The sequence below is a fragment of the Elgaria multicarinata genome, chromosome 15 (assembly GCF_023053635.1).
Source record: "Elgaria multicarinata webbii isolate HBS135686 ecotype San Diego chromosome 15, rElgMul1.1.pri, whole genome shotgun sequence".
In the NCBI taxonomy this organism is placed as follows: Eukaryota; Metazoa; Chordata; class Lepidosauria; order Squamata; family Anguidae; genus Elgaria; species Elgaria multicarinata.
The window spans coordinates 7,572,789-7,598,468 of NC_086185.1; the positions used below are offsets into that span (position 1 = coordinate 7,572,789).

Below are 25,680 nucleotides of genomic sequence, written 5' to 3' on the forward strand. Positions count from 1 at the left end.
CCCAAGAGTTTGCCAAGTCCAGAATTCTCTCTCTTATGTTCTGTTTCCAGTGGCATCCATTGTGTACTTCAGAGAATCCCAATTTTCATCAGATGGTCTAATGGTCTGATTCCATATAAGCATATAAACATAGTTTAGTGCTCAAAACTTGGTTTAGGCTTCGAGATACTATCGTTCCAAAGAGAGGGCTTCTTGTGCTACCAAACAAAAGACATTGTACAGCTGTTCCATCTTTTCCACTGTCATCATGGGCGAAAAGAAAAAGACAGAAGATGTGGGCAGGATGATTGCACTATAAAAACCTCATCTGGCAGCACCCAAAGTATGTTTCCTCCACCCTTAGTACTAGTTTCGTCATATGTAGTTATATGTAGATTTCATCATTTGATCATCAAGTAATTAACATTCACACACTGACCCACTAAGACCTTTGTTCAACTTCTGAGGCCATTCTTACTGCTCCACCCCATGATAGAAGTTCAGTTGATGAGATGTAGTCAATCTGATGCTCTCCAGATGGTTTTTGACTATAGCTCCCATAACAAGAACATAAGGAAAGCCCTGCTGGATCAGACCAAGGGTCCATCTAGTCCAGCACTCTGCTCACACAGTGGCCAATTGGCCAGGGATGAACAAGCAGGACATGGTGCTACAGCACCCTCCCACCCATGTTCCCCAGCAACTGGTGCACCCAGGCTCATTGCCTCGAATACTGGAGATAGCACACAACCATCAGGGCTAGTAGCCATTGGTAGCCTTTGCTTCCAGGAACTTATCCAATCCCCTTTTAAAGCCATCCAGATTGGTGGCCATCACCACATCCTGGGGTAGTGAGTTCCATAACTTAACTATGCGCTGTGTGAAGAAGTACTCCCTTTTAATTGTCCTGGATCTCCCACCAATCAGTTTCATGGGATGACCCCATTGGGTTCTAGTATTTTGAGAGAGGGAGAAAAATGTCTCCCTCTCCACATTCTCCACACCATGCATAATTCTGTACACCACTATCAGGTCTTCCCTTAGCTTTCTTTTCTCCAAGCTAAACAATCCCAGTTGATGTAACCTCCCTCTTAGGGGAGATGTTCCAGCCCCTTAATCGTTTTAGTTGCCCTTTTCTGCACTTTCTGCACATAATCCCCAAACATTGGCTGGGGCGTATGGAAGTTGGAGTCCAACAACAGCTGGATTAGCTGTAAGCATCGCACATATACACACAATGAGTTCCTCATCACTAATTCCTATATTCTTCATATAATCCTTCCCCTAACCCAACATTCCTTCTATTCAAGCAACAACTACGAATAACCTTTACTCTTCAGGGACTTCAAAAAGCCTGCTGAATATATATATATATATTTTTGCCAGGTTGGTTAGCAAGCAGTTAAATAAATTATTAGTAGTGGACTCAGAATCAAATACCAGCCTGCAGACTTGTCACTTGGTGACTATATATCAGAATGAAAATAGTTGCAGGTGAACATGGTTTGGAGGGTGCTATTGTGCTCACTTCCTGTTTGTGGGATTCCCATTGAGGCATCTACTTGGCCTCTTTAGCTAGAGTGACCAGATACAAAAGAGGGCAGGGCTCCTGCAGCTTTAACTGTTGTGATGAAGAGGGAATTTCACCAGGTGCTGCATGCATACAAATGACACCTGCTGAAATTCCCATTTCAATATAACTGTTAAAAACACAGGAGCTCTGTCCTCCTTTCCATATGGTCACCCTATTAATATAAAGCTGCAGGACCCTGCCCTCTTGACAGCTTTAACTGTTGTGATGAAGAGGGTATTTCACCAAGTGCTGCTTGCATACAAATGACACCTGCTGAAATTCCCATTTCAATATAACTGTTAAAAACACAGGAGCTCTGTCCTCCTTTCCATATGGTCACCCTATTAATATAAAGCTGCAGGACCCTGCCCTCTTGACAGCTTTAACTGTTACGATGAAGAGGGTATTTCACCAAGTGCTGCGTACATACAAATGACACCTGCTGGAATTCCCTTTTTCTTTTCTATACAACTGTTAAAGATACAGGAGCCCTGTCCTCATTTTTATAGGGTCATCCTAACCATGGGGGTGTCACAGCTTTGGACCTTCCTCCTTCCAGCTTCTGGCAAGCAATGTCTTTCAGCCTTTGAGAAGGCTAAGAAATGATTTGATATGTGATCTACCATGAAATATCAGAACAAGACAGTGTTGATGAGAAGCAGAGGAGATGTGATAGACTGTAAGAGTTTTCCTTTAGGTCAATACACTAGCAAGAGAAGCAGAGCAATTTAGACGATTAAACAAACCAGTTAATCAAGTATGCAAAGGAATCATTATGGAATAATGAGCGAGGCAGGGAAGATCAAAACTGGCTATTAAACATCTGTCCCTTATAGCATTTCTTCCCCCTCTCCTCCATGTAATATTGTTCATTAAAATTCCTCGCCACTTCAGCCTGCAAAGCAGGGAGACATTTAAGAAAACAAATTAAAGGAAAGTTGGCTTCAAGGTTCCTTTTGATGTAATGCAGCTTAATTAAAGTTTTGGCGGTTTGGGTTTTGCTGAAGACGGGCTGGCCGACGTCGTCTGGGTGCCTGCGGCAGCAAACCTAAATGACCCCAATATGGTGCGCATCTGTCCTCCTGCAGATTTTGGCTACAAACAGAAAATCTATCCCAAATGCCTACAAAGTGTTCGATGAAATGGGGCCGATCATTTGGGGAGGACAATCTGAAATCTGAATGGGGGATGTTTCAGGGCAAAATGTCCATGGTACGACCAACGGGAGAAAAAATATTCTATCACATGTTCTGTATAAATGGATAATGTAATGGCCACTTCACAGGTTGGCTTCCCATTATTTTTCCAGGATGTCAGTTTGCACCAACAAAAACCAGCTATTCTGGTTGGACTAGGCCTCATTAAAAGTATGTCAGGTTTGCGAGTGTTCTGTGGGTGCATTAAGTAGAGTGGCCACTATTGCATCACTAATAGTTATTTGTGTAATATTGCATCTGCTAACTTATGTGTATAGGTTCAAATTTAGAAATAATTACTAAAAATTTAAAAAGAAATATTATACATCTTACCATATTGAAGGAAACTGTGTCTGGGTGACTGGTGTGCTTGCTCAGACTGTTTCTACACCTGCCTTTTTTGCTGGGATCGTCCCAGGATCATCTCTGTGCATTCAAATGACACACAGGGTAGGGTGACCATATGAAAAAGAGGACAGGGCTCCTGTATCTTTAACAGTAATGTAGGAAAGGGAATTTCAGCAAGTGTCAATTGAAGTGAGTGAAATTCCCTCTTCATCACAACAGTTAAAGCTACACTAGCTATAATAGAGTGGCCAGATACAAAAGAGGGCAGGGCTTCTGCAGCTTTAACTCTTGTGACGGAGAGGGAATTTCACCCTCTTCAATTGACACCTGCTGAAATTCCCTTTCCTACATTACTGTTAAAGATACAGGAGCCCTGTCCTCCTTTTCATATGGTCACCCTAACACAGGAGATCCCGGAAGCAGGCAGGGATGATCCCTCCATTTGCCTGGGGTAATCCTTAGGTGTAGAAAGGGAGTCAAGTCAGCTGTCCAGCACCATCTTCAAGGCCGAACTCTTCCTTCTGGTCATTCTTCATCTTTAAACTTAGACTGACAGCCTTTTAAATAGACTATGCCTTCAAATACATGACTGTCCTCTGACAGCCCTTCAGATAAAATCAATTAACAGCACAATCCTATGCAAGTTTACTCAGACGTGTCCCCATGGTAAATGAGTAATTATTAATTATTTTTAAAGTGTTGTGGGTGCTCCCACAAAATGGCTGCCGTGGGGGTGGGGCTTGCCCATTCATAAGATGGCGACCCTAGGGGCATGGCTGGTCATGAAACACTCATTTCCCAGAAGGCAAACTGGTGAGACTAAAAGAAACATAACTTGCCAAGAATTTAAATACAAGGTAGCATGTCGGATTAATTCTATCAGATTGGATCCCCGCCCCCTGCAAAACTGCCATCAAGTCACCAGATAAAATCAAGAAAGAAAGAAGGACATTCAGCCAGCTACAAGTACTGCAAATCAGCTCCAAATTATTTCCTGAAATTGTCGAAGAATGTATACATCTATGTCAATCGCAGTTCCTCAAACAGTGAAGAAAGAAAACGGATGGGTCTGGATCAGTCTTCCTCAACCTGGTGCCTTCCAGTTGTTTTGGACTGCAATTCAGCATCAGGCCAATGATCAGGGATGATAGAAGCTGTAATCCCAAAAATCTGGATCAGGATCAGGTTGGAGACAGGGCCAGTGCTACCATAGAGGCCACTCGGGCAGCCGCCTAGAGCGCCAAGGTAAGGGGAGCGCGAACGCCGCACCTGGGAGCCGCTCTCCCAAAGCGGCTCTGAGAGGGCGGCTTCCGGGTGCACCGTTCTGAAGCCGCCTGCCCGCCCCAGCGTCCTGGCTTTGCTTTGGCTGGGCGCCCACCCAGCCAAAGTGAAGCCACTCCCGCCCATCCCACCCCAGCATCCTGGCTTCACTTCGGCTGGGTGAGCCCAGCCAAAACGAAGCCAGGACGCTGGGGCAGGCGGCTTCAGAATGGCGCACCTGGAAGTCACTCTCCCAGAGCGACTTCTGGCCAGGTGCGCCGTTCCAAAGCCGCCACCCCCACCCAGCATCCTGGTTTGGCTTCAGCTGGGCGGGCGCGATGGTGCCCAGGTACGCTGGGGTGGTGGTGAGGGGTGAAAGCAGCTCACCTGCCTAGGGCGCAAAATAGTCTGGCACTAGCCCTGGTTGGAGAGGGCTGTTCTGGATATTCCCTTTGGACACTTTCTTCCTCATCCTTTTGCGTCAGTCCTTAAAATCAGAGACAAAGACACATGCAGATGATTTTATAGGCCTGTTTGAAATATATCACATGTCCTATGCGGGAGGGTAGAAACCCACAACAGAATATTAAGATTCCCAGGAATATTATTTAAGAATGGTAGAGGCTGGCAGCTCCGATGTCAGCGGGGCAGTGAATCCGCTCCGGGTTTCAGTTAGAACCAGTCACAACTTTAAAGGAGCTATCCAAGGTGTGGTGTTTTACACCTTGAACTGCTCCTTTAAAGTTCTGACTGAAACCTGGAGCGGATTCACTGCCCCGCTGACATCGGAGCTGCCAGCTCCCACTGTTTAAGAATCCAGTCTGTGCTTCAGGACTTATTTACTTTAAATCTCTTGGTACCAAAAGTGTGGCTGCTTTTAAACGATGTAATGCTCAGGTGTAGTCTTGGGATTGCGTTGCATGAGACCGATGGTTTGAATTCTCATTTCTCCTTCAAAGTTACAGCCTTAACAAGAGTTTGCCTCTTCACTTCAGAGTCACCTAATTTCTGTCCTTAAGCAATTTTCCACATTTTTTTAAAAAAAAATAAGCGCTGAGTGTCAGCTCCAGTCATTTTAAAGCACAAAATGGATCTTGGGGTGAAACTAAGGTGAACAGTAGATCTCCTAAGCAGCAATACGACAAGAAGAATCACAGCATTTGCCAATTGTGGTTGGACAAATTGGGTGTAAATTAAATTCATTTCTCCCCAGTGCAGTGCTGGCCTTTGTTTGTCACTTTAAAGAGATATATGCTTTGATATTTGTGCTGACTTTATGTGCTCCATGTGCCTTCCAATGCCTGAGCAAAGTTGCTAGCTAACCAGGAGAGCTGGGGGTGAGGAAGAGAGAAAACAACCCCAAACCAAGCAAAATATATTTTATAATGCAAGGAGTCATGGAGATGTTTAATAAGAAAAAGTCAAGGCATGTATGCTGCATGGTTTTATGGTTTAAAATTTTATATATCATTTTTAATTGTTTTAATCTTATGAAAACTGCCCAGAGAGCTTTGGCTATAGGGTGGTATAGAAATGTTAATAATAATACCGTATTTCTTCAATTGTAAGACGCCATCGATTGTAAGATGCACACTAATTTCAGTACCACCAACAGAAAAAAAAACCCTAAGTCACACCCGCGATTCTAAGACGCACCCCGTTTTTAGAGATGTTTATATGGGGAAAAAGTGCATCTTAGAATTGAAGAAATACGGTAATAATAACAACTTATAGGGTGACCATATGAAAAGGAGGACAGGGCTCCTGTATCTTTAACAGTTGCATAGAAAAGGGAATTTCAGCAGGTGTCATTCACATGTCTGCAGCATCTGGTGAAATTCCCTCTTCATCACAGCAGTTAAAGCTGCAGGAGCTATAGTAGAGTGCCCAGATTTAAAAGAGGGCAAGGCACCTGCAGCTTTAACTGTTGTGATGAAGAGGAAATTTCACCAGGTTCCCCATATATACTAACGACACCTGCAGAGATTCCCTTTTCAATATAGCTCTTAAAGCTACAGGAGCCCTGTCCTCCTTTTCATAGGGTCACCCCATAATAACCTACTATGTGCCTCCAATACTTTTTACACTAAAGGAGGTTGATTCTGTAATGGCTGCCCAGGAGTGACTCAGGGAAGAGGAAAACCAAGAACCGTATTTTGTATGTCATTAAAGAAAACACCGACATACCTTGAGACACTATTCAATGCCAAAGAAGCATTTCCCCAATAGCAACAGAAGGTGTCACTGCTAGTTGGAGCTCAGCGAACGAAGTCTTGAGTATTCGGCTGCACTTTTGATCAGAACTTTAAAATGTATTTAGGGAATAGATTGGTTTTCTGTTTCCCCAATTTTCAACCATTCTGTGTGTGGGTTGCAGGGCACATAATGGACTTGGGTGTTAAATGCAATGGATAAGTTAGTGGTGGTGTGAGAAAGGTGAAATCAGCCTCTCTTGATGGCACAGAGCCAATGATTTCTGTGCTTCCATTGTGGCACAGTGTAGCCAGATGTGTCAGGCCCCCAACTCCCATCATCCTCATCCAGCAGCATAGCCATGGGCCAATTAGGTTGCCTCACCCTTGGGACACATACAGAGCCAATTGGTTTCCAGGACTCTTCAGGGGAAATTTCCCCTCTGATCTCAACTGCTGATTTGTTTATTGTGTTCTGGGCTTGGGAACAACAGGTAGACTTCAACCATCCACAGCCCCTCTGAGATATTCTCACCTGCTTCTTCAGCACAGGTTTTCCTGGTTTCTCGTGGATCTGAGGCAAATGAAGCAAGGAACACCTGGAGTGTAGGTGTTGCACAACTTGTGCTGAAATAGGTTGCAGCATAGTTCCCTGCTATTGTAGAAAATAATCCCTTCTTTTCAACTGCCTGCACATCTGCTGTGTGTCAGACATCAGGGCTATTCTGTGTGATAAATACCCAGTTACACCCAAGGACCATGGAATTGAAAACCAATTTGCACCAAAAATTATTATGGGCAAAGGTTATTGGGTTTCAGTGCTTAGGTTTAACTGGATACCAATGAAGAGCAATAGCAGCCTCTTAGAACATAAGAAGAGCCCTGTTGGATCAGACCAAAGGTCCATCTAGTCCAGCACTCTGTTCACACAGTGGCCAACCAGCTGTCGACTAGGAACCCACATGTAGGACTCAGGTGAAACAGCACCCTCCTGCCCGTGTTCCCCAGAAATTGGTACCTCTGATATTGGAGGTACCACATAGCCATTGATATCCCTCTCCTCCTTGAATTTATCATCATCAACAACAAAACCTTTTAAAACCATACAAATTGGTGGCCATCGCTATATCTTGTGATAGTGAATTCCATCGTTTAACTATGTGCTGTGTGAAGAAGTCCTTCCTTTTATCTGTCCACCAGGAAAAGCCTGAATAACCAGGCTTTTCTGTTGGCTTAAGCATCACCTCCACCAACCCGGTTGACACAGCACACTATAAATAACCAGGCTTTTCCTGTTGGCTTAAGCAAAGGATAAAATGGCGGCTGTACACGCACACACCTCATTCCATATACAGAAGTTGACTGGACAGGCAGTTGAATCTTACTTCAAATCACTGGCACTGGGACCGTGTCCTCCACCTCACTTCAAGGCAGCAGGGTAGCTTAACAGAGAGATACATAGGCCCCATTCAGAAGACACCTTAAACCACAGCTTTAAGCCAGAAAGCCTTATTCACTGTGGTTAAAGCCATGGTTTAAGCTGTCTTCTGAACGGGGCCATACTAGGCTATGTGGCAGAAACAGCCTTCCTCCAATTCCAGTAACTGCCTGAGGCTGCTGCCTATTGACAGGGGCGTGTCAGTTGCAAGCAGCTACTTGTTAAATGCCAACTTGATAAAGAGGTACTGCAAAGGTAAATGGGATGGGTGGAACTCTGCCCAGGTGGCAGGTAGATCTTCACTCCAAGTCTTTGGAATGTTCCTCCTCTCCAGCAGCAGCCATTTCCAGTATTCAGAGACAGGAAAGCTTTGTTGAAGCCTGCCCCACCTCAACTGTATGAAACTCCATACATACACACACACACACACACACACACACACACACACACACACACACACACACACACGCTGTGTGGGCTGTAAGAAAAAATTCCAAAATCCATGTAGTGTGATACTTTATTAGGCCAAGTCAAAGATCACAGAATATGTGCAAGCTTTTGGAAGCTTTCACATTTTGGGGTGATCTTTGAATTGGCCTAATAAAGGTATTATACTATCCTACATATGTTTTGGATTTTCCGCTCCTCTATTCTGTCAAAGTCCATGCTTGTATGCCTTCTGTCAGGGCCATATCACACGTTACATGGCAGGAAACCCAGGTTTAACACAACACAACAGGAGCTTTCTGAGATGAGTGTAACTGTATGATACATATATTTGCAAACAAACCTGTAACATGCCCACTTGATGTACTTGGCTAGACACATTTAAATATATATATCAGAAATTAAGTACCTTGAAAATCCATCAGTTTCATTGCGAGAGATTTAAGCATGTATTTAACTTTCTAATTGAAATCAATGAGGATTCAACATGTGTGTGTTTTCGAAAGTGTTTAATGATGGTTGTTTTGTGATCTAAGGATCCAGGATCTTGTGATCCAGGATCTGCCATCTGCAAGAGGAACTTCTGTAGGAAGACTCTACTTGCAGAAAGTTCCTCTGCCCATGTTTTGGGGCTATCCCTCTCTGCCATATCACTGCTTGCCCCATTTAGCAGGGTGTCCAGACTCAATGTGTAGCATTTTCAAGGGGGTGCTTGGGCTGCCATATGAAGAAGGGTCAGCACAGTTAATCCAGCAAGAATCTGGATCCAACAGTATGTGTACACTTTTGAGACATAATGAAGTAGTCTCACAACACTTTTTCCCCCAGTTAGTTTTAATGAGCAGGGGGTTGGACTCGATGGCCTTGTAGGCCCTTTCCAACTCTGCTATTCTATGATTCTATGAATGGCCAAGATAAAGCAGAGCTGGTGTAATTTGAATCTTTATATGTTATGTATACATTTAGTCTGCAATCCTGTACACACTTCCCTGGGAACAAGTCCCATTGTTATACTAGGATTGAACTGTTAATCTGGTCTCCTGTTTTTATGTTTCTTTCTCCTCATGCTGTTAGTAACTGCCTACAAAAGCATAGAAACTGAAATAAATAGCCAACTCTAAATATTTAACAATGAAGGGTGCAATCCTATGCATGTTAAGAGAAAAAAGTCCTACAAATCCCAGCCAGACAAGATGGCTGGGGAAAGCTAGGAACTATAGGACTTTTTTCTGTCTAAATACGCATAGGACTGCATTATAAAGAAATGATCCAGCTATTCACAGCTGAATACGAGCCAGCAGTGTTATGTGTCTGCAAAAAAGCAAATGCTATTTTGGGATGCATTAATAGAAGTATAGCTTCCAAATCACTCAAGGTACTGGTTCCCCTCTACTTGGCCCTGGTTAGGCCTCATCTTGAGTATTGCATTCAGTTTTGGGCACCACACTTCAAGAAGGACGCAGACAAGCTGGAGCGTGTCCAGCGGAGGGCAACGAGGATGATCAGGGGTCTGGAAACAAAGCCCTATGAGGTGAGACTGAAAGAACTAGGCATGTTTAGCCTGGAGAAGAGAAGATTGAGGGGAGACCTGATAGCACTCTTCAAATACTTGAAAGGTTGTCACACAGAGGAGGGCCAGGATCTCTTCTCGATCATCCCAGAGTGCAGGACATGGAATAATGGGCTCAAGTTACAGGAAGCCAGATTTTGGCTAGACATCAGGAAAAACTTCCTGACTGTAAGAGCAGTACGACAATGGAATCAGTTACCTAGGGAGGTCATGGGCTCTCCCACCCAAGAGGCGTTCAAGATGCAGCTGGACAGCCATCTGTCAGGGGTGCTTTAAGGTGGATTCGTGCATTGAGCAGAGGGTTGGACTCCATGGCCTTATAGGCCCCTTCCAATTCTATTTATTTATTACTTATTTAAAACATTTATACCCCTCCCTATATTAATAAGATCTCAGGGCGGCGTGCAAATTCTCAGGGCGGCGTACTCTACTATTCTATTACTCTAATTATATTGCACTACTGTAATCCGGGGCTTGCTAGGCAATGGTGCATATTGCCATTGGAATTTGGTGGCAAATCGTTGCTTTTTCCCTTTGCCTAGCAAGCACTAATGATGTTGTGCTGGACCCTTTGAAATTGCTATTGAATTCAGTGGCAGGCGAGAGTGAAGAATTAAAAAATAAAAAGTGCCTCCTATACATTTACAGCCTGCTGTCTACAGGATTTTGGTTTCTAAATGAAGGCTGCCTGCTGCTTTACCGCCCATGATGTCAATTGCTTAATATAAAAGGTGGCATTTGTTCTCATATAAGCATAACTGAACTACTTTAACTCAGCACATTAGTGGAAGGGAAACCCTGTCAAGAACTGAAGTGCATATTGATTGAATGAGGCTTCCCTTCGACCTTCACATTAGTTTCAGGGTGCTGTCATGCCAAAGGTGTGCCTTGAAATACACTGCTAAAGTGCAGTTCTGGCTCACTATGGCCGTCCTTTGAGACTCTTTCAGGCAGTATTCTAATTTGGATAATTACATTCTGCCTCCCTACCCCCCTGTTGCATTTACATCTAGATGATGCATTTTGCTTTCCTACTTTTCTTCAGTCATTTTGTAGCGGTCATGTGCTCTCTTTAAGCAGCTGCCAGGTTTCGCTCCCCTAAGGCTGTTTCAACAAGAAATGATTCACAATTTGTTAAACCGACAGATTTTAACACTTTGGAGTCCTGTTGGATGAGAATGGGGCGTAATTAAGGCGCGATCCTAAGCAACCAGGATGATCAGGGGTCTGGAAACAAAGCCCTACGAAGAGAGACTGAAACAACTGGGCATGTTTAGCCTGGAGAAGAGAAGATTGAGGGGAGACCTGATAGCACTCTTCAAATACTTAAAAGATCACGCAGAGGAGGGCCATGATCTCTTCTCAATCATCTCAGAGTGCAGGACATGGAATAACGGGCTAAAGTTACACAAAGTCAGATTCCGGCTGGACATCAGGAAAAACTTCCTGACAGTTAGAGTAGTACGACAATGGAACCAGTTACCTAGGGAGGTTGTGGGCTCTCCAACACTAGAGGCCTTCAAGAGGCAGCTGGACAACCATCTGTCAAGTTGCTTTAGAGTGGATTCCTGCACTGAGCAGGGGGTTGGATTCGATGGCCTTTTAAGCCCCTTCCAACTCTACTATTCTATGATTCTATGTTTATACTGAAGGAAGTCATAAAATCATAGAATAGCAGAGTTGGAAGGGACCTACACGGCCATCAAGTCCAACCGCCTGCTCAGTGCAGGAATCCACCCTAAAGCATCCCTGACAGATGGTTGTCCAGCTGCATCTTGAATGCCTCTAGTGTGGGAGAGCCCACAACCTCCCTGGGTAACTGATTCCATTTTCGTACAGCACTAACAGTCAGGAAGTTTTTCCTGATGTCCAGCCGGAATCTGGCTTCCTGTAACTTGATCCCATTATTCCGTGTCCTGCACTCTGGGAGGATCGAGAAGAGATCCTGGCCCTCTTCTGTGTGATAACCTTTTAAGTATTTGAAGAGTGCTATCAGGTCTCCCCTCAATCCTACAACTCCCAGCATTCCCTAGCCAACTGGGGAATGATCCCAGATGTTAAAGTATGGATTTTAATCAGCAACAACTGTTATGGGAGAATGTTCAAGATGTGCCAGCACAACTATATCCCAGAAGGTTTAAGATGGTTTTCCAAATTATGAAACCGACACTCATGTAACAAAATATTTGGTTCTGATTGCTCAAGAGAACCTGCTGAAAACAATGATCACCTTTACTCAGAAGTTGTTATCTGTGTAAGAAGGAATGTTGAAGTCCAGACTTCCTTCGAATGCATTCTCTGAAGTTTGATCAAAGAGGACTATAATAACGGTAGTTGTGTTCAGAAGACACCTTAAACCACAGCTTTAACCATGGTGAATTTGCCTTATTCACCATGGTTAAAGGCATAGTTTAAGGTGTCTTCTGAACACGGCCTTTCAGACATGTATAGGGCCGCACTGTAAATATAATTTGTTATTATAAACTTCCAAGCAGTCAATGGATTCCACTTATATTTTAATCTGTAAAATAAAGGGGGATATTTAATGTAGTGTCAATAACTGGAATTAAAGTCAGTGCATTTTTTGTTTCATCTTTGTATTTGGAATTTAAAAAAAAAAAATTGTAAAAATGGGGTGCTGTTGTTTTACCCTAAGGCTGCTGTAACCCCCCTCTCCTCATCAAAAAGCTTATCCTAGTATGCAAATCACGCTGTTGACTCTCCCCAGGCCATGTTCTTTCCCATATTTTCTCCGTGCATTATTAGGTAAAATTCACACTTGTGTTTTGACCATGAATCATGAAAAATTGTTTTTAGACCTCCTATTAATCAGTGTATCTTGGATTAGAAATCTCAGGCTTCTGTTTTGTGTGGAAATAATGTACCCATATCGAGCTACACTTCAAGTTCACCATTTTGAGATTCCCACTTCTTTAGCCTTTTTAGACATCACTTTGCGTTGGACTGGAGGTTTATCAAAATTCAGATTTCTTTTAATTTCTAATAACTGCTATTGTCAAATCTGTAACTATAAGTTTAAAATAAACATAGATAAAACAGTGTTTGCGTCCTCTAAAACATAGAACAGGGCATTTGGTCTCCCATTATCCTGAAGCTTTTCACTCCAAAACGTTTCATTTCTATAAATTGGGTACCACAAATGCAAACATGATATATCTTAAGCCTATGCACACACCCTTCCTTTTTAAAGTATGCAATAGTATGTGTTTGCAAGGTTGCAGGGACAGTTCTCTTCATGGTGGCTGTGAGGGGGTGGAGTAAGGGAGAGGGTTTCCTGGTTCCGAGATCGGGGCCCTGTCTCCAACCTTGGAGCCAGAAATCCAAAAAACCCTATGTCCCACAGATGCTGTCTAGGGGCCATAGGGTTGCTCCCTAAATTACCACCACCACCACCACCACCTCCACCTCCACCTCCTCCTTCTTCTTCATCATTATTATATTATTATTTACATTTATATACTGCCCCACAGTATACTGCCCCAATTGGGAGAAGAGAAAGGTCTTGACCTGGTGCCGAAAAGATGTTGGTGCCAGGCGAGCCTTGTCGGGGGGATTATTCCACAATTGAGGGGCCACCACTGAAAAGGCCCTCTCCCTTGCTGCCATTCTCTGAGCTTCCCTTGGGGTAGGCACCTGGAGGAGGACCTTAGATGATGAGCGTAGTGTATGGGTAGGTTCATGTCGGGAGAGGCATTCCGTCAGGTATTGTGGTCCCAAGCCATGTAAGGCTTTATAGGTTAAAACCAGCACCTTGAATTGAGCTTGGAAACATACAGGCAGCCAATGCAAGCAGGCCAGAATCTGTCTTATATGCTCGAACCTTCTGGTTCCAGTTTTCAATCTGGCTGCTGCATTTTGCACAAGCAAAATTATTATTATTTCTTTTGTAATACAAGGGAATTGTAATACATTATTATTATTTCTTTTGTAATACAAGTATACCACTCATACTTGAAGATGTATTATTTTCTTTTGTACCAATTGCTATTTTTATTTTGTCTTTTGTCAGTATTGCCTACAAAGAAGTTGTCTTCTTCTGCAAACTTAGGAATTTCCACTGAAGCTAATATATATATATATATATATATATATATATATATATATATTAATCTTGTTCAGCTGGAGTTTACCAGACTTTATAGTACTCCACAAACTCATTCACTATTTTAGAGGTCACAACATATCTATTTTGCCTCCTACTAAGTCAAGCCGTTCTTTTACTCTCAGGCTTCTAGACAATGTGGGAATACCCTAATAGTTTTCATGTCGGGAAGCAGAGACACACAGAGTCTAGCAGGGTCGAAAAATTTAATCTAGTACAGGGTTATGTCGAGCAGATGGGGTCATTTTTTCAAATAATCCCCTTGAAATCTACAGGACAATAGAGACAGTCTGCAAAGTGGGGCACAGATAAATGGGGGACGCAGCCTCCCAGGGACTGAGGTCACCAAGGAAAGGGACAAGCGTTTAGCACAAAACAACAACACATTTTTGGTTCCGCATGCAGAGGCAATATGACTATGTGAATATCAGTTAATTGGGTTGGGGGAAGCCAAATAGCAGAGAGGATGGTCACCTTTGCGCCCTCCTTGTCATCTTCCAAAGACACAATCGTATGCATGTTTAGACAGAAAAAAGTTCTACAACTCCCAGCATGCCTCAGCCAGCTGTATTGGCTGGGGAAAGCTGGGAGATGTAGTACTTTTTTCTGCCTAAACTTGTATAGGATTGCACCCTTGGAAGCATTTGCCTAGCCTCTGTGAGTGATGTGTTGACGGACTTGATGGATTCTTGGCTTGATCCAACAGAGCATTTCTTTGGAGTGTGCACGCTTTCTCCGCACATCCTGCCTGAAAATTGGTGCATATGTGAACTGATATAAACACCATTACTAATAACTGGGTTCTAGATCTGAGCCTTGATGCAAATCAAGACACACTCCTCTAAACCCTGGAAGCTTCTGCCATAACCAATGCGTTAGTCTTTAAGGAGTCACCAGACTCTTTGCTGCAATATATGATTAACAAATTGGTCGTTGAGGCTCGCTTTAAACACTAAGAGGTGGTGCACGACGCTGGCGATGCACGATGGAGCCACATGGAGGTGGAGTGTTCTGTCGTAAAGGCCATTCCCTAAAAATAATAATACCTTGCCACACTAGGATTAAAAAAAGGGAGAGACTCTGATGCATCTCGAATCTCCCACTCACGTCACCTGACCGGTTTTAAATAACCAAGACGTAAAGCTTCCAGTGATTCTTGTTGGGAAACTGAAGGATCCAGGTCCAGTGCTCGCTTGGCCTACGAGTAAGCCCTACAGAAGCCTGCTATTACTCCTTCCCCTGCAAAGTCTCCATGGGAATGGGCTTCAAGAAAAAAAGAGTAGGACCCTATTTCACCTTCGTAGGATCCCTGGCTCTCATCCCTGGTGTTTTGGGAGGAGGGCCCCCCAGCCAAACAGATCAGGGTCGTGAGGCAGGCAGCTCATGACCGCTGCATGTTGGTTGCCGTGTGTGCATGTGTGTGTTTTACAGGATCCTCCCGGGCTCTGGCTTGCTGACTCAGACCCAAACTTATTTATTTATTTCGCCTCCCTGCTGCAAGGCAACTCAGGTCATGTGCATTATTTAGTAGGGCATCTCTCAGCTCTCTCCGAAGGGAGAGGGAGCTGCGAGCCTGCCTTGTGGTACACCTGGCTCTCTTTTTAACAACAACAACAACAACAACGACAACAATTAAAGGAAAGAAAGGGGGAGGGAGGGGGAAGCACCATCGTCTTAAGACAAGGCTGTGAACAGTTTCCTGAAAGTAGGGGAAATGGTTAGAGGGAAGGGGATGGTGGTGGGGATATCCAAGGTGGACTCCCCTCTCCAGGGGGCCCAATCTGGAAACCAGACCAGCTGAAGCTCCCAGTAACCAGCAGGCTACTAATATATCTTTCTCTCTCTCTCCCCCCCCCCCGCCCCATCGTTATTCCCCCTTCTCCTTTCCCTCCCTGCTGCGTGCATTCCCCCCCTCCCCCCCTTGCCTCTTCTTCATTTCCCAATGTATCTCCTCCATCCTTTCCCTTTCCTCTCATCCGATTCTCCCTTGCTCGGCCATTATCTCTCCCCCCAATCTTTCTCTCTCCCCCCCCCCACATTCAACCCTTACATCTTTCTACACGCTCCCTCCTCCGCTGCATCTTCCCCCTTCCCTCCTCTGCCTGCTCTGCTCTCCTCTCCTCTCCACCCTCCCTTCCTTTCCCTATCCATCTCTCAACCTGCCTATCTTCCCCCTTCCTGTCCTTCCTCTTTCCTTCTTATCCCCCCACCTGCCCCCTTCTTTTGCACTCACCTTCTCTCTCTCTCTGTGCCATCCATCCTTCCTTCTTCCTCCTTCCTCTTGTTTTGCACTTTCTCTCCCTCTTTTTCATCCCATCCTTTGTGGTCACCTTCTCTCTCCCCCCCCCCATCCCTCCTTCATTCATTCTTCCTCTTCCCCTGGTTTTGCACTTTCTTTCCTTTTGTGCTCTTCTCCTCCTCCCTCCCTTCCTCTTCCTCTTCCTCCCCACCTCACGCGGCGCCCCCCTCCCAACCCTCCCCCTCTCCTTCATTCATTCTTCCTCTTCCCCTGGTTTTGCACTTTCTTTCCTTTTGTGCTCTTCTCCTTCCTCCCTCCCTCCCTCTTCCTCTTCCTCTTCCTCCCCCCCAACCCTCCTCCTCCTCCCCGCCCTCCCCCCGTCCCTCCTTCCTCTCCCCCTCCCTCCCTCCCTCCCTCTCCCGCGGCTGCAGGCGGAGCGGGCCCGGCAGGAGGCGGAGGCGGAGGCGGGGCGGGCGGCCGCACGTCCCCCGGCCGGCCGAGCGGCCCCCCCGCCATGGGTCGGAAGCGCTGCGTGGGGGGAGACGGCTCCAAGATGGCGGCGGGTTGCTGCGGGGTGAAGAAGCAGAAACTCTCCAGCTCCCCTCCGTCGGGCTCGGCCGGCCCGGGCGGCGGCGGCGGCGGCGGCGGCTCGGGCTCCCACTGCGGCGGGGCGGCGGCGGCGGCGGCGGCGGGGGGCCCCGGTCCCGGCGAGCCCGGGCTGCTGCTGCTGCCCCCGCCGGGGGGCGCCCCTCGCGTGAACGGCCTGGGGGGCCTGGCGGGGGGCTCCCCCGGATGCGCCCTGGCGCCGCCGCTGCCGCCCAGCTGCGGCGGGGGCCTCTCCGCGCCCTCCGCCGCCGCCTCGCTGCTCTCGTCGCCCGGAGCCGGGCCCGGCGGCGGCGGCGGCTGCAGGAAGATGGTGGTGTCGGCCGAGATGTGCTGCTTCTGCTTCGACGTGCTCTACTGTCACCTGTACGGGTACCAGCCCCCGCGGAGCCCCCGCTTCACCAACGACCCGTAGTAAGTAGTAAACAGGGACGCCCCCTCCTCCTCCCCCCCCACCTCCGTCCTTCACCGCGCCCCCCGGGGGGTCTCTCGTCTCGCCGCCCTGCGGAAGACCCCCCCCCCCCTCCTCCTCCCCAAACTTCTGTGTATGTGGCTGCCTCTCTGGTGACCACTGGTTAAGTTTAACTCCCCCCCTCCCCAAAAATGAAACTCGGCCCCAAAGCGCCTGTGGACCCCCCGCCCCCACTACACACATATCCATATATGTGGATCACATATCCATATATGTGCCCCCCTCACATATCTTCCTCTTTGGACCCTTATCACCACCACCCCACATAGCTTCCTCTGTCGACCCCACTATTTGACCCCTTCGCATAACTTCCTTTTCCGACCCCCCTCATATCTTCTCTCCTTTCATCCCAACTATTCACCCCCCCTTACATATCTTTCTCTTTCAACCCCTCTTTATTCTACCCTCCCTCACCTCTTTGGACCCTATTAATCACACACCCCCACATACCTTCCTCTTTCAACCCCACTATTTGATCCCTTCACATAACTTCCTTTTCCAAGCCCCCCCTCATATCTTCTCCCCTTTCATCCCAATTATTCACCCCTCTTTATTCAACCCTCCCTCATATATCTTCCTCTTTGGACCCCATTATTCGCCCCCCACACACACATAGCTTCCTCTTTCGACCCCATTTGACCCCTTCACATATCTTCCTCTTCTGACCCTCACATATTTCCTCCTCTTTCATCCCCCCTGTTCACCCCCCTTTACATATCTACTCCTTTTGACCCCCACTATTCAACCCCCTTCATGTACCTTTCTCAGTCCACCCCACTATTCAAAGCCCCTCCCCTGGTCACAATCCAATGTGTAATTGATCATTAATCCTTATTATGGGGGTTGCAATCTCTCTCTGCACACCCAGGATCTAGGAGGAAGCCTCTTGCATGCTGTGGGGCTTACTTCTGAGTAAAACAATAATTAATAATAATAATAAATGATGCCCAACTGAAATGTGCACAGGCGTTGGCTGTAATGTGAGCTCCTGGATAAACTCACCAGGTGCCTGCAAAGTATATTAATACAAAGAATCCTGAAGGTGAGCGTGTTACCTCTCTCTTTTTTTATGAAAGAAGTTTACCAAGTAGTATCCTTTGCACACACACTCACACAAACAACACACACACACACACCCCAAAATGACCCTTCAGTTTGCCCCTTTGGCTGTTCTGTCTGTCGGTGTGTGTGTGTGTGTGTGTGTGTGTGTGTGTGCCTGCCTGTCATACTTCGTGCTTTCCCTGTAAGAATGAGTTCTCCGCTACGGAAGTTGTTTTTATCGACTGTCTGGTTCTCTAGCCCTTCTGTTGCCTACTCACACACACCCCTACCTTTGTCGGAGTTCTCCATATCCCCCCCCCCAACTCTGTGGGAGTTAGCGGGTGTTTTCCAGCTCTGAGAACAACTTCTAACACACACACACACCCCACTGCTATTCTCTCTCTCTCACACACACACCACTGCTATTCTCAGACAACCCACTCTCAAACCCATTGCTTACCCTATGCAAGTGCTACTGTTCTCTCACTCGGGGGTGGGCAAACGGAGCCTGCATGTGGGCCCCTGACCATTTTTTTTTGCACCCCAATTGAGGTGGGGGAAAGTGGACATTGTGCTTAAAAACTAGACATACAGGGTGTCTTTTAGAGTGCTTGGAAGCAGGAGGCTTCCGTGATTGCAGTTTTCCAGCAAACCTGGCACTATTTTGGCAGTGCCACAGATTGAATGTTGATAGCAAACATGGCAGAGGCAGCCCCCTTTGGGGTCTGGAAGGGCAGTATAGCCCACCAATTACCCTGGAAGTTGGCCACCCCTGTTTTGGCAATACCTCTCGGTTTTATTGCTTTAATGTGCTATTCCCCCCACGTTTCCAGCTGACCAACAGCTTCTAACCCAGACCTAAAACATGACTCCCGTCTCCTTGTGCCAGGAATAAACCCATCTCTCCGCAGTTACCCCCCCCCCCCCAAGTTACTCATCTGTGGCAACGGACAGTGCTGTAGCCCCTCTCAAACTGCTTCCAGAAGACCTCTAGTGAATCGCTTTGTACTCTCTCTAGCTGCTGGTATATGGCCCCATGTGATCTAGTAGGTTAACCAGCCATCCTGAGAAAACCTGTAGCTCAAGTCTGCTCAAGGATTCCCCTGGGACTATTTGCACACTTCCCGTCACCCTTTTTCAGATCATACTGTTGTAAAGGCTGCCACATCTCAGGGTGTTGCTATACGTTTCCAAGCTCTGTTTTTGTCTTGTAATGCTAATAGGAACTGGGGAGGGACATTTGCAGAAGGGGGGGGGGAGAGCCAGTAGGCAGAAAGGGAATGGTTGACCCTTCCATCCACTTCGGCCTCAAGTGACAACTGGATCTAGGAGCATCCCCTGACTGAAAGCCTGATACTGCCCTCACCGCCAAGTTCCCTGCTCTCCCTCTGTTGATAGCAACAAAAAAGAGCAATTTGTATCAGGATCGCTTGTGTGCACGTGTGTGCATGTGGCACCCCAGCTAACCTCACATGTGGCCCTCTGAGCTGAATAGGTTGTGCACCCTTCCTTTAAGGAGCGAATAGGTCAAACACCATCTCCTGAGTAGATCTACTGCTTACTCCTCTTATGTAGACATCAACCCCCTTTAAAATCAGTCCCAAGAGAATAGCCCCCCTATCGCCTCTCAAATTTAGTATATCTGCAGCTACTGGTTATAAAAAGTATTCCCCATATAGCACTCATGTGCTCTCTTTCACAGAGGCGTGCGTGGATAGAGTTCAACCATTGTAAAGCTAGAACATTATAATCTTGGTAACATCAAGACTGTTTGTCCAAACTGTCTTACAGTGAAACAGAGGATCTACTATAAATTAGCCAAACTGAAAAGAAAATATGATAAACGGTTGAGATACAGCTGTCGTTTAAAGATTTCCCCTTGAAGTGCACGTTGATGCAGTTTTTAACTATTTTTTACACACCACAAATATACCTTCTGTTTTTCCTTTTGCTGGTTTAGATATTCTCAAAAATTCAAGGAAATTGCAGAGGTCTTTTCCTTCCTGTTTTGGCAAAAAATCTGTTGTGTATCCATAAAACCGTGAGGTTCAAAAGGTTCCATTTGAGCCTTGAATTTAAGTAAGAGCGAGCCACAGGATTAATGCCAGGTTGCCTGGTGGAGATTTTTCTCAAAAAAAAAAAAGCTCCCAGATTGACAATGCAGTCCTATACATGTCTATTCAGCAGTAAGTCCCATGGAGTTCAGTGGAACTAAAAAAACAGGTACAGGAGGTTTTCCATAAGTCTGAGAATGCTGTGAGGTGGGGAACAAGGTGTAGATTTTTAGGGTTTGTGTGTGGTTGTGTGTAGTGCTTCACATCACGTGTATGTGGGGTTGTGTTTGTGTTGATTGCCTCTTGGTTTGTGCATAGTGCTTGTATATGTGTTTGTGTAGAGGGGTGTGGATGTGCAGGGGTTTGTGGGAAATTCCTGTAAGTGACCCAGACTACTCTGATCTTAACAGCGAAGTACCGGGTCTGCATTCAGAAGTTCATGTACTGATTATTTATTCAAGGAAATTTGCTCTGTAGGAAATGATCTATGTAATAATAAGCACTGTTTACTGCTGGAGATTATCTCTATTGTACTCTTCAATATATAAACATGTTGTGATGTTAGTATATTTATCAACATATTTTGTGATGTAAGTTAGACTTGTTCATGTCTAAACATGGAGCTAAACCTGAATTTCCCATATCCGAATCTGTACTCACTTCAGTATGTTGTTAGACCTACTCATAAACTGTTGTAGAACCAGTTTTATTGTTTTTTATTTCTAAAATATATAAACTGGCTTTCATCCACAAGGGATGCCAGACATAAAACCCAAACAAATCTAATGTGAAAACAATACAATTATACATTAAAAGACAAATCAAAACAGCAATCCTTCACCCAGTAAGCCAAACAAAAACACAACAACTGGTTCAGTTCAAAAATAAATTTAAAAGACTTGAATTCTAAAATGTTAAAATGCTAGGGCAAAAAGAAGCATTTTAATTTGGTGCTGAAAAGAAAACAAAGTCAATGCTGATCATATCTCTTTTGGGAGGGCATTCCTAAGTCGGAGTGCCACCGCAGAGAAGGCTTTCTCCTTTGTAAATGTGTTTTTCTCCCACTGATACTATTTGGAAAATGCCCTTCTTTGATTATCTTAGTGAGTGGGCAGCATAGTATGGAAGGGAGGTGGTCCTTCAAATATTTAGGTCCAAGCCTACAGATTTAAAGGTGATAACTAGCACCTTTACTCAGGCTTAGTATTGATTAGGGAACCAATGTAATTCCTTAAGGATTGGTGTAATATAGCTCCATTGAGATGAACCAGCCAAAATTCTAGCTGCTGAATTTTACACAAGTTAAATGTACCACCACTCATCCATCTCCTGACTCAGTGAATTCTCTTCTCAATTCTCTTTTCCAAGAACAAAGAAGTTCTGGAATAAAAGGTGCTGCTTCTCCTTTTCATCGTCCTCTTATCATCATCTTCATCTTTTCATTCATTCATTCATATGAGTTGCCCTATAGCTAAAGCTCTCATGGCGACATGCAGAATAAAAGCAAATATAAATTCAACTATGCACCAAAAAGTGTTGAAACGTTAAAGTGCCTGCCTTAACATCAATACCATGGAAGAAATAAACATTCTTTAGTTTTGCCCACTGTGCTCTTTTGCGACTTAGCTTATCTTTTTTTCCTTGGTTTTTCAGCTCCAATTTTTACCCAGACAGCAATTTTTGTGTGTCTGTACCCTTGCATATATTCACAAGCTATTTCTGATGAATGTACAAACTCTTCTAATCCTATGTATGACTATCAGTGAAAGGAGGATAGATGGGGATGATGGGGCATCTACCATAGTTGGACCAACTAAAATTCCAGAAAACTGTGCAAGCTTTCGTGTTCTCCAGAACTCTTAATCAGGTTAGGTGGCTCAAAAATCAAGGGACGAGGGAAGAAACAGTCAAGTCCCAAAACGTTGGCCAGGTTTTGTGGCCATGAGATCTGCAGTTTTTAGATACGCCCAGTCTCAAAATGGAGCTTTGCAGTCTGAATGAATTAGTCAGTGGTAGGTATAGCAAGTATCAGATTACAGCTAGCAATGCATTCTGGGAAGGAGAAGCAATGGCTGTTCTCCATTTCTGAAAACACAAAGGCCAGCTGTAACTCTGATCTGCCTTTTGCCTTGAGCAAATCATACAAGATCCAAAGGCAGTTTAAAGAATTACAAATATGAGCGTTGGCGAGCAAGAGTGAAGTTTATCTACTTTTCCAATGTGTATTTATGGGTGAAATGAAGATTCTAATCAGGTTATTGAACCAAAATATAGCATTTGGAAGAAGGTAGTTACTCTGAATTAACATGGTATACATGGGTGCAATCTTGGTGTAGCATAGAAAACTCTATACAGCTTCAGTGTTGCCCCTACATATCACAGCCCTCACACAACATCTCTTCATCCACCCACCCCAATCAGTGGCCTCCAGAAGAGAACCCTATTGTCTCAATATCATTTTCTTTTCTATAAATTACTTGCCTCACCCTAACGGTTTACCTTATCCCTTATAGAATCGCTACCTCTAATAGCGAACTCAGAATATGAGTACCAACATCCGTGTAGCCAAAACGGAGCCACTGAGAAGCTAGAGGTTCTAGCTTCTCAGAAGCATGCTTGGGGGAAACCCAAGATTTGCAAATGTACAAAAAACGAAAACCTTAAAAAAAAAAAAAAAGATTAAAATTAAGGTGGCAAGAAGCAAAGCAGAACCAAACCAAATCATGAACCTAGCCCAATAATGACGGAGCACACTCAATAGCTTGGAATGTTAAGTGTCATTTGTGTTGGTGGGTGGGGAATAGAATGGCATAACCTAGATAAGAATATAGCTCTCTGGCTAGCAGGAATTGAACCGGAGGATACACAACAGCAGTACATTACAAGTCCCACTTACTCCCTATAACCCTGATATACATAGCTTTCAGCCCTTTCTTCGGTCTGAGTCCCCTAACTCTGCACACAAATACGGATGCTCTGTGTTTCTGTGCTCCTTGCTCTGCAAGCTCCTCTCAACCCTGTGGTTCAGAAGCTGTTCTGTTTCCAATTCCTAATCCTTTCACCGGTAGCCACTAGTGAAGATACAAGCCATAGCTAAATGGGGCGAAATCACAGGGTGATCCCCGGGATCATCCCTGTGCGTTCAGATGACGCACAGGGGATCCCGGGATCAGGGAGGGATGATCCCTCCTTTGCCCTAGGATCTCGCACTATCCTTTAGGCCCAGTTTTCCATGGTCTTGGGCTCATCCCAAGACCACGGAACGTGTGGCCGGGCACCGCGGTTTGTCCCGGCTCCTTGCGATTCCTCACAAGAAGCCAGGACCCACGCATGGGGCGCAGCACTCCTCAGGAGCACTGCACCCATCAGGGCTGGAGTGGGGGGAACGGGGGAAGCAATTATTTTTTAAAAAACAACTTACCTTTTGCGCACAAGCATTCATGCGCTGCTGGACCTTTAACTGGGAAAAAATGGCGGGCACGACGTCTCTCCGTCTAAGGTTGTTGCGCGCCGTGAGTAAACAGAGGGGGGGGTGTCTCGCGATAAAACCATCGCGAGATCTTCACCCCTCCGTCGTGGACTAAGAGGTAGGTCTAGCTAAGGCCATAGTCTCTGGCTATCTCTCCCGGAACTATGGACGGAGACAGATGGAGGCTTTCCATGTGGTTTCCACTTTAAAATATTCCCTGTGGCAGCTCTAACCCCAGAGACAGCTGGTCATCTGTAGGCTCTGGCCAGATGGAAAGCTAAGTATTACTGGCCCTTCATTTTCCTGGATTTCAGAACAGCTGCAGGAGGACAGTAATGGTCGGATCACTGCATGGCTGCAAGTTTTAAAAAGTCCCTGCTCCAGTTTCACCAAAACCTTTCCTGTGCATCTAATGTCTCCAATAATCAGGGATATGTATAGGCTTTAATCCAATGTGTTATACTGGGCACAGAAATTAACTTCCTGATAATCTGAAAACCAAGCTTTTTTAAGTTCTTTCCCTTTATGGCTGCAAAGGCAGGCTTCAGGCCTGCTTTGTACACAATGAGAACCCTATGTATGGCTTGTCATTGGATGGCTTGTTGTTGAATTATGGATTGTTAGGTGTGAACCCTGGCTATGGTTTAACTATGGTTGTTCACCAGGAACAATCCAGGAAAAGAAGCCATCCTCTCTCCTCCATGCCAGCCACCATTTTTTGACTTCACCAGTGACAGCATATCAATTTACACTACTCAGTGCCTAAAACAGGGGTTGGAATAGCAAATTGGAGTGCTTTGTTTTGCCTAACCAACGGATTGTTGTTTTAACATCTGTATCTCAAGTTTCTATGGGTGTTAGGCTCTGCCTTATTCAGCAAAAACAAATTTGTAATAAGGGTTGTCCCTGAACTTGCCCTGTGCCCTCAGAGCACAACACAAAGTCAAGGACAATCCCCATTCTCTCCTTTCTAGCTCCAATGGTAGGAGCCAGGTAAGGAATTCCTTGCAGTGCAAAAACAAAATCCTGAACTGCATCCAGCTTGGATTAGGAAGATAGGAGAGAAACTTGCAACCGGTAAGTGCAGAGACAAGCAGACTTAAGTCTGCCTTCACCCCTCTATCTAGGAGCTGAAAGGGGAAGACCCAGGCAGGTTTTGGGTTTGCACTGCCTGGATGCATAAACGTAGAGCCAAAACAAATCCCAGGCTTCCTCTGATCTTTGGGGCTGGGTATCATCCCTGCCATCTCCACCTTCCCACCATTCAGAAAAAAAGTCATAGTCATATTAACCAGAAACTGTGTGAACCGTCACCATGGGTAATGAAATTATGAATCCCTCGAGAAACTACTATCCCCATCAGAGAACTTTCAGTCTGCCAAAGAGTTCTCTGCCGTAATATTTGGCTTTAGTAAAAATGTTTGGAACTTTGAAACCATTAGGAACACTGAATAGATATTCATCAAAGCAGCAGAATCATAGAATCATAGAATAGCAGAGTTGGAAGGGGCCTACAAGGCCATCGAGTCCAACCCCCTGCTCAATGCAGGAATCCACCCTAAAGCATCCCTGACAGATGGTTGTCCAGCTGCCTCTTGAAGGCCTCTAGTGTGGGAGAGCCCACAACCTCCCTAGGTCACTGATTCCATTGTCGTACTGCTCTAACAGTCAGGAAG

The 25,680-nt window shown here is 45.4% G+C and overlaps 1 protein-coding gene across 1 annotated transcript in view; it reads left to right on the forward strand.

Annotated features, from left to right (window-relative positions):
- The window catches only part of AMMECR1 (AMMECR nuclear protein 1), a 117,079-nt gene that overhangs the window by 8,548 nt on the left and 82,851 nt on the right, over nucleotides 1-25,680 (forward strand). The window contains exon 2 of the mRNA XM_063141865.1: nucleotides 16,797-17,382. Coding sequence (XP_062997935.1) covers nucleotides 16,797-17,382 — 586 coding nt within the window. The remainder of the gene's footprint in view (nucleotides 1-16,796; nucleotides 17,383-25,680) is intronic.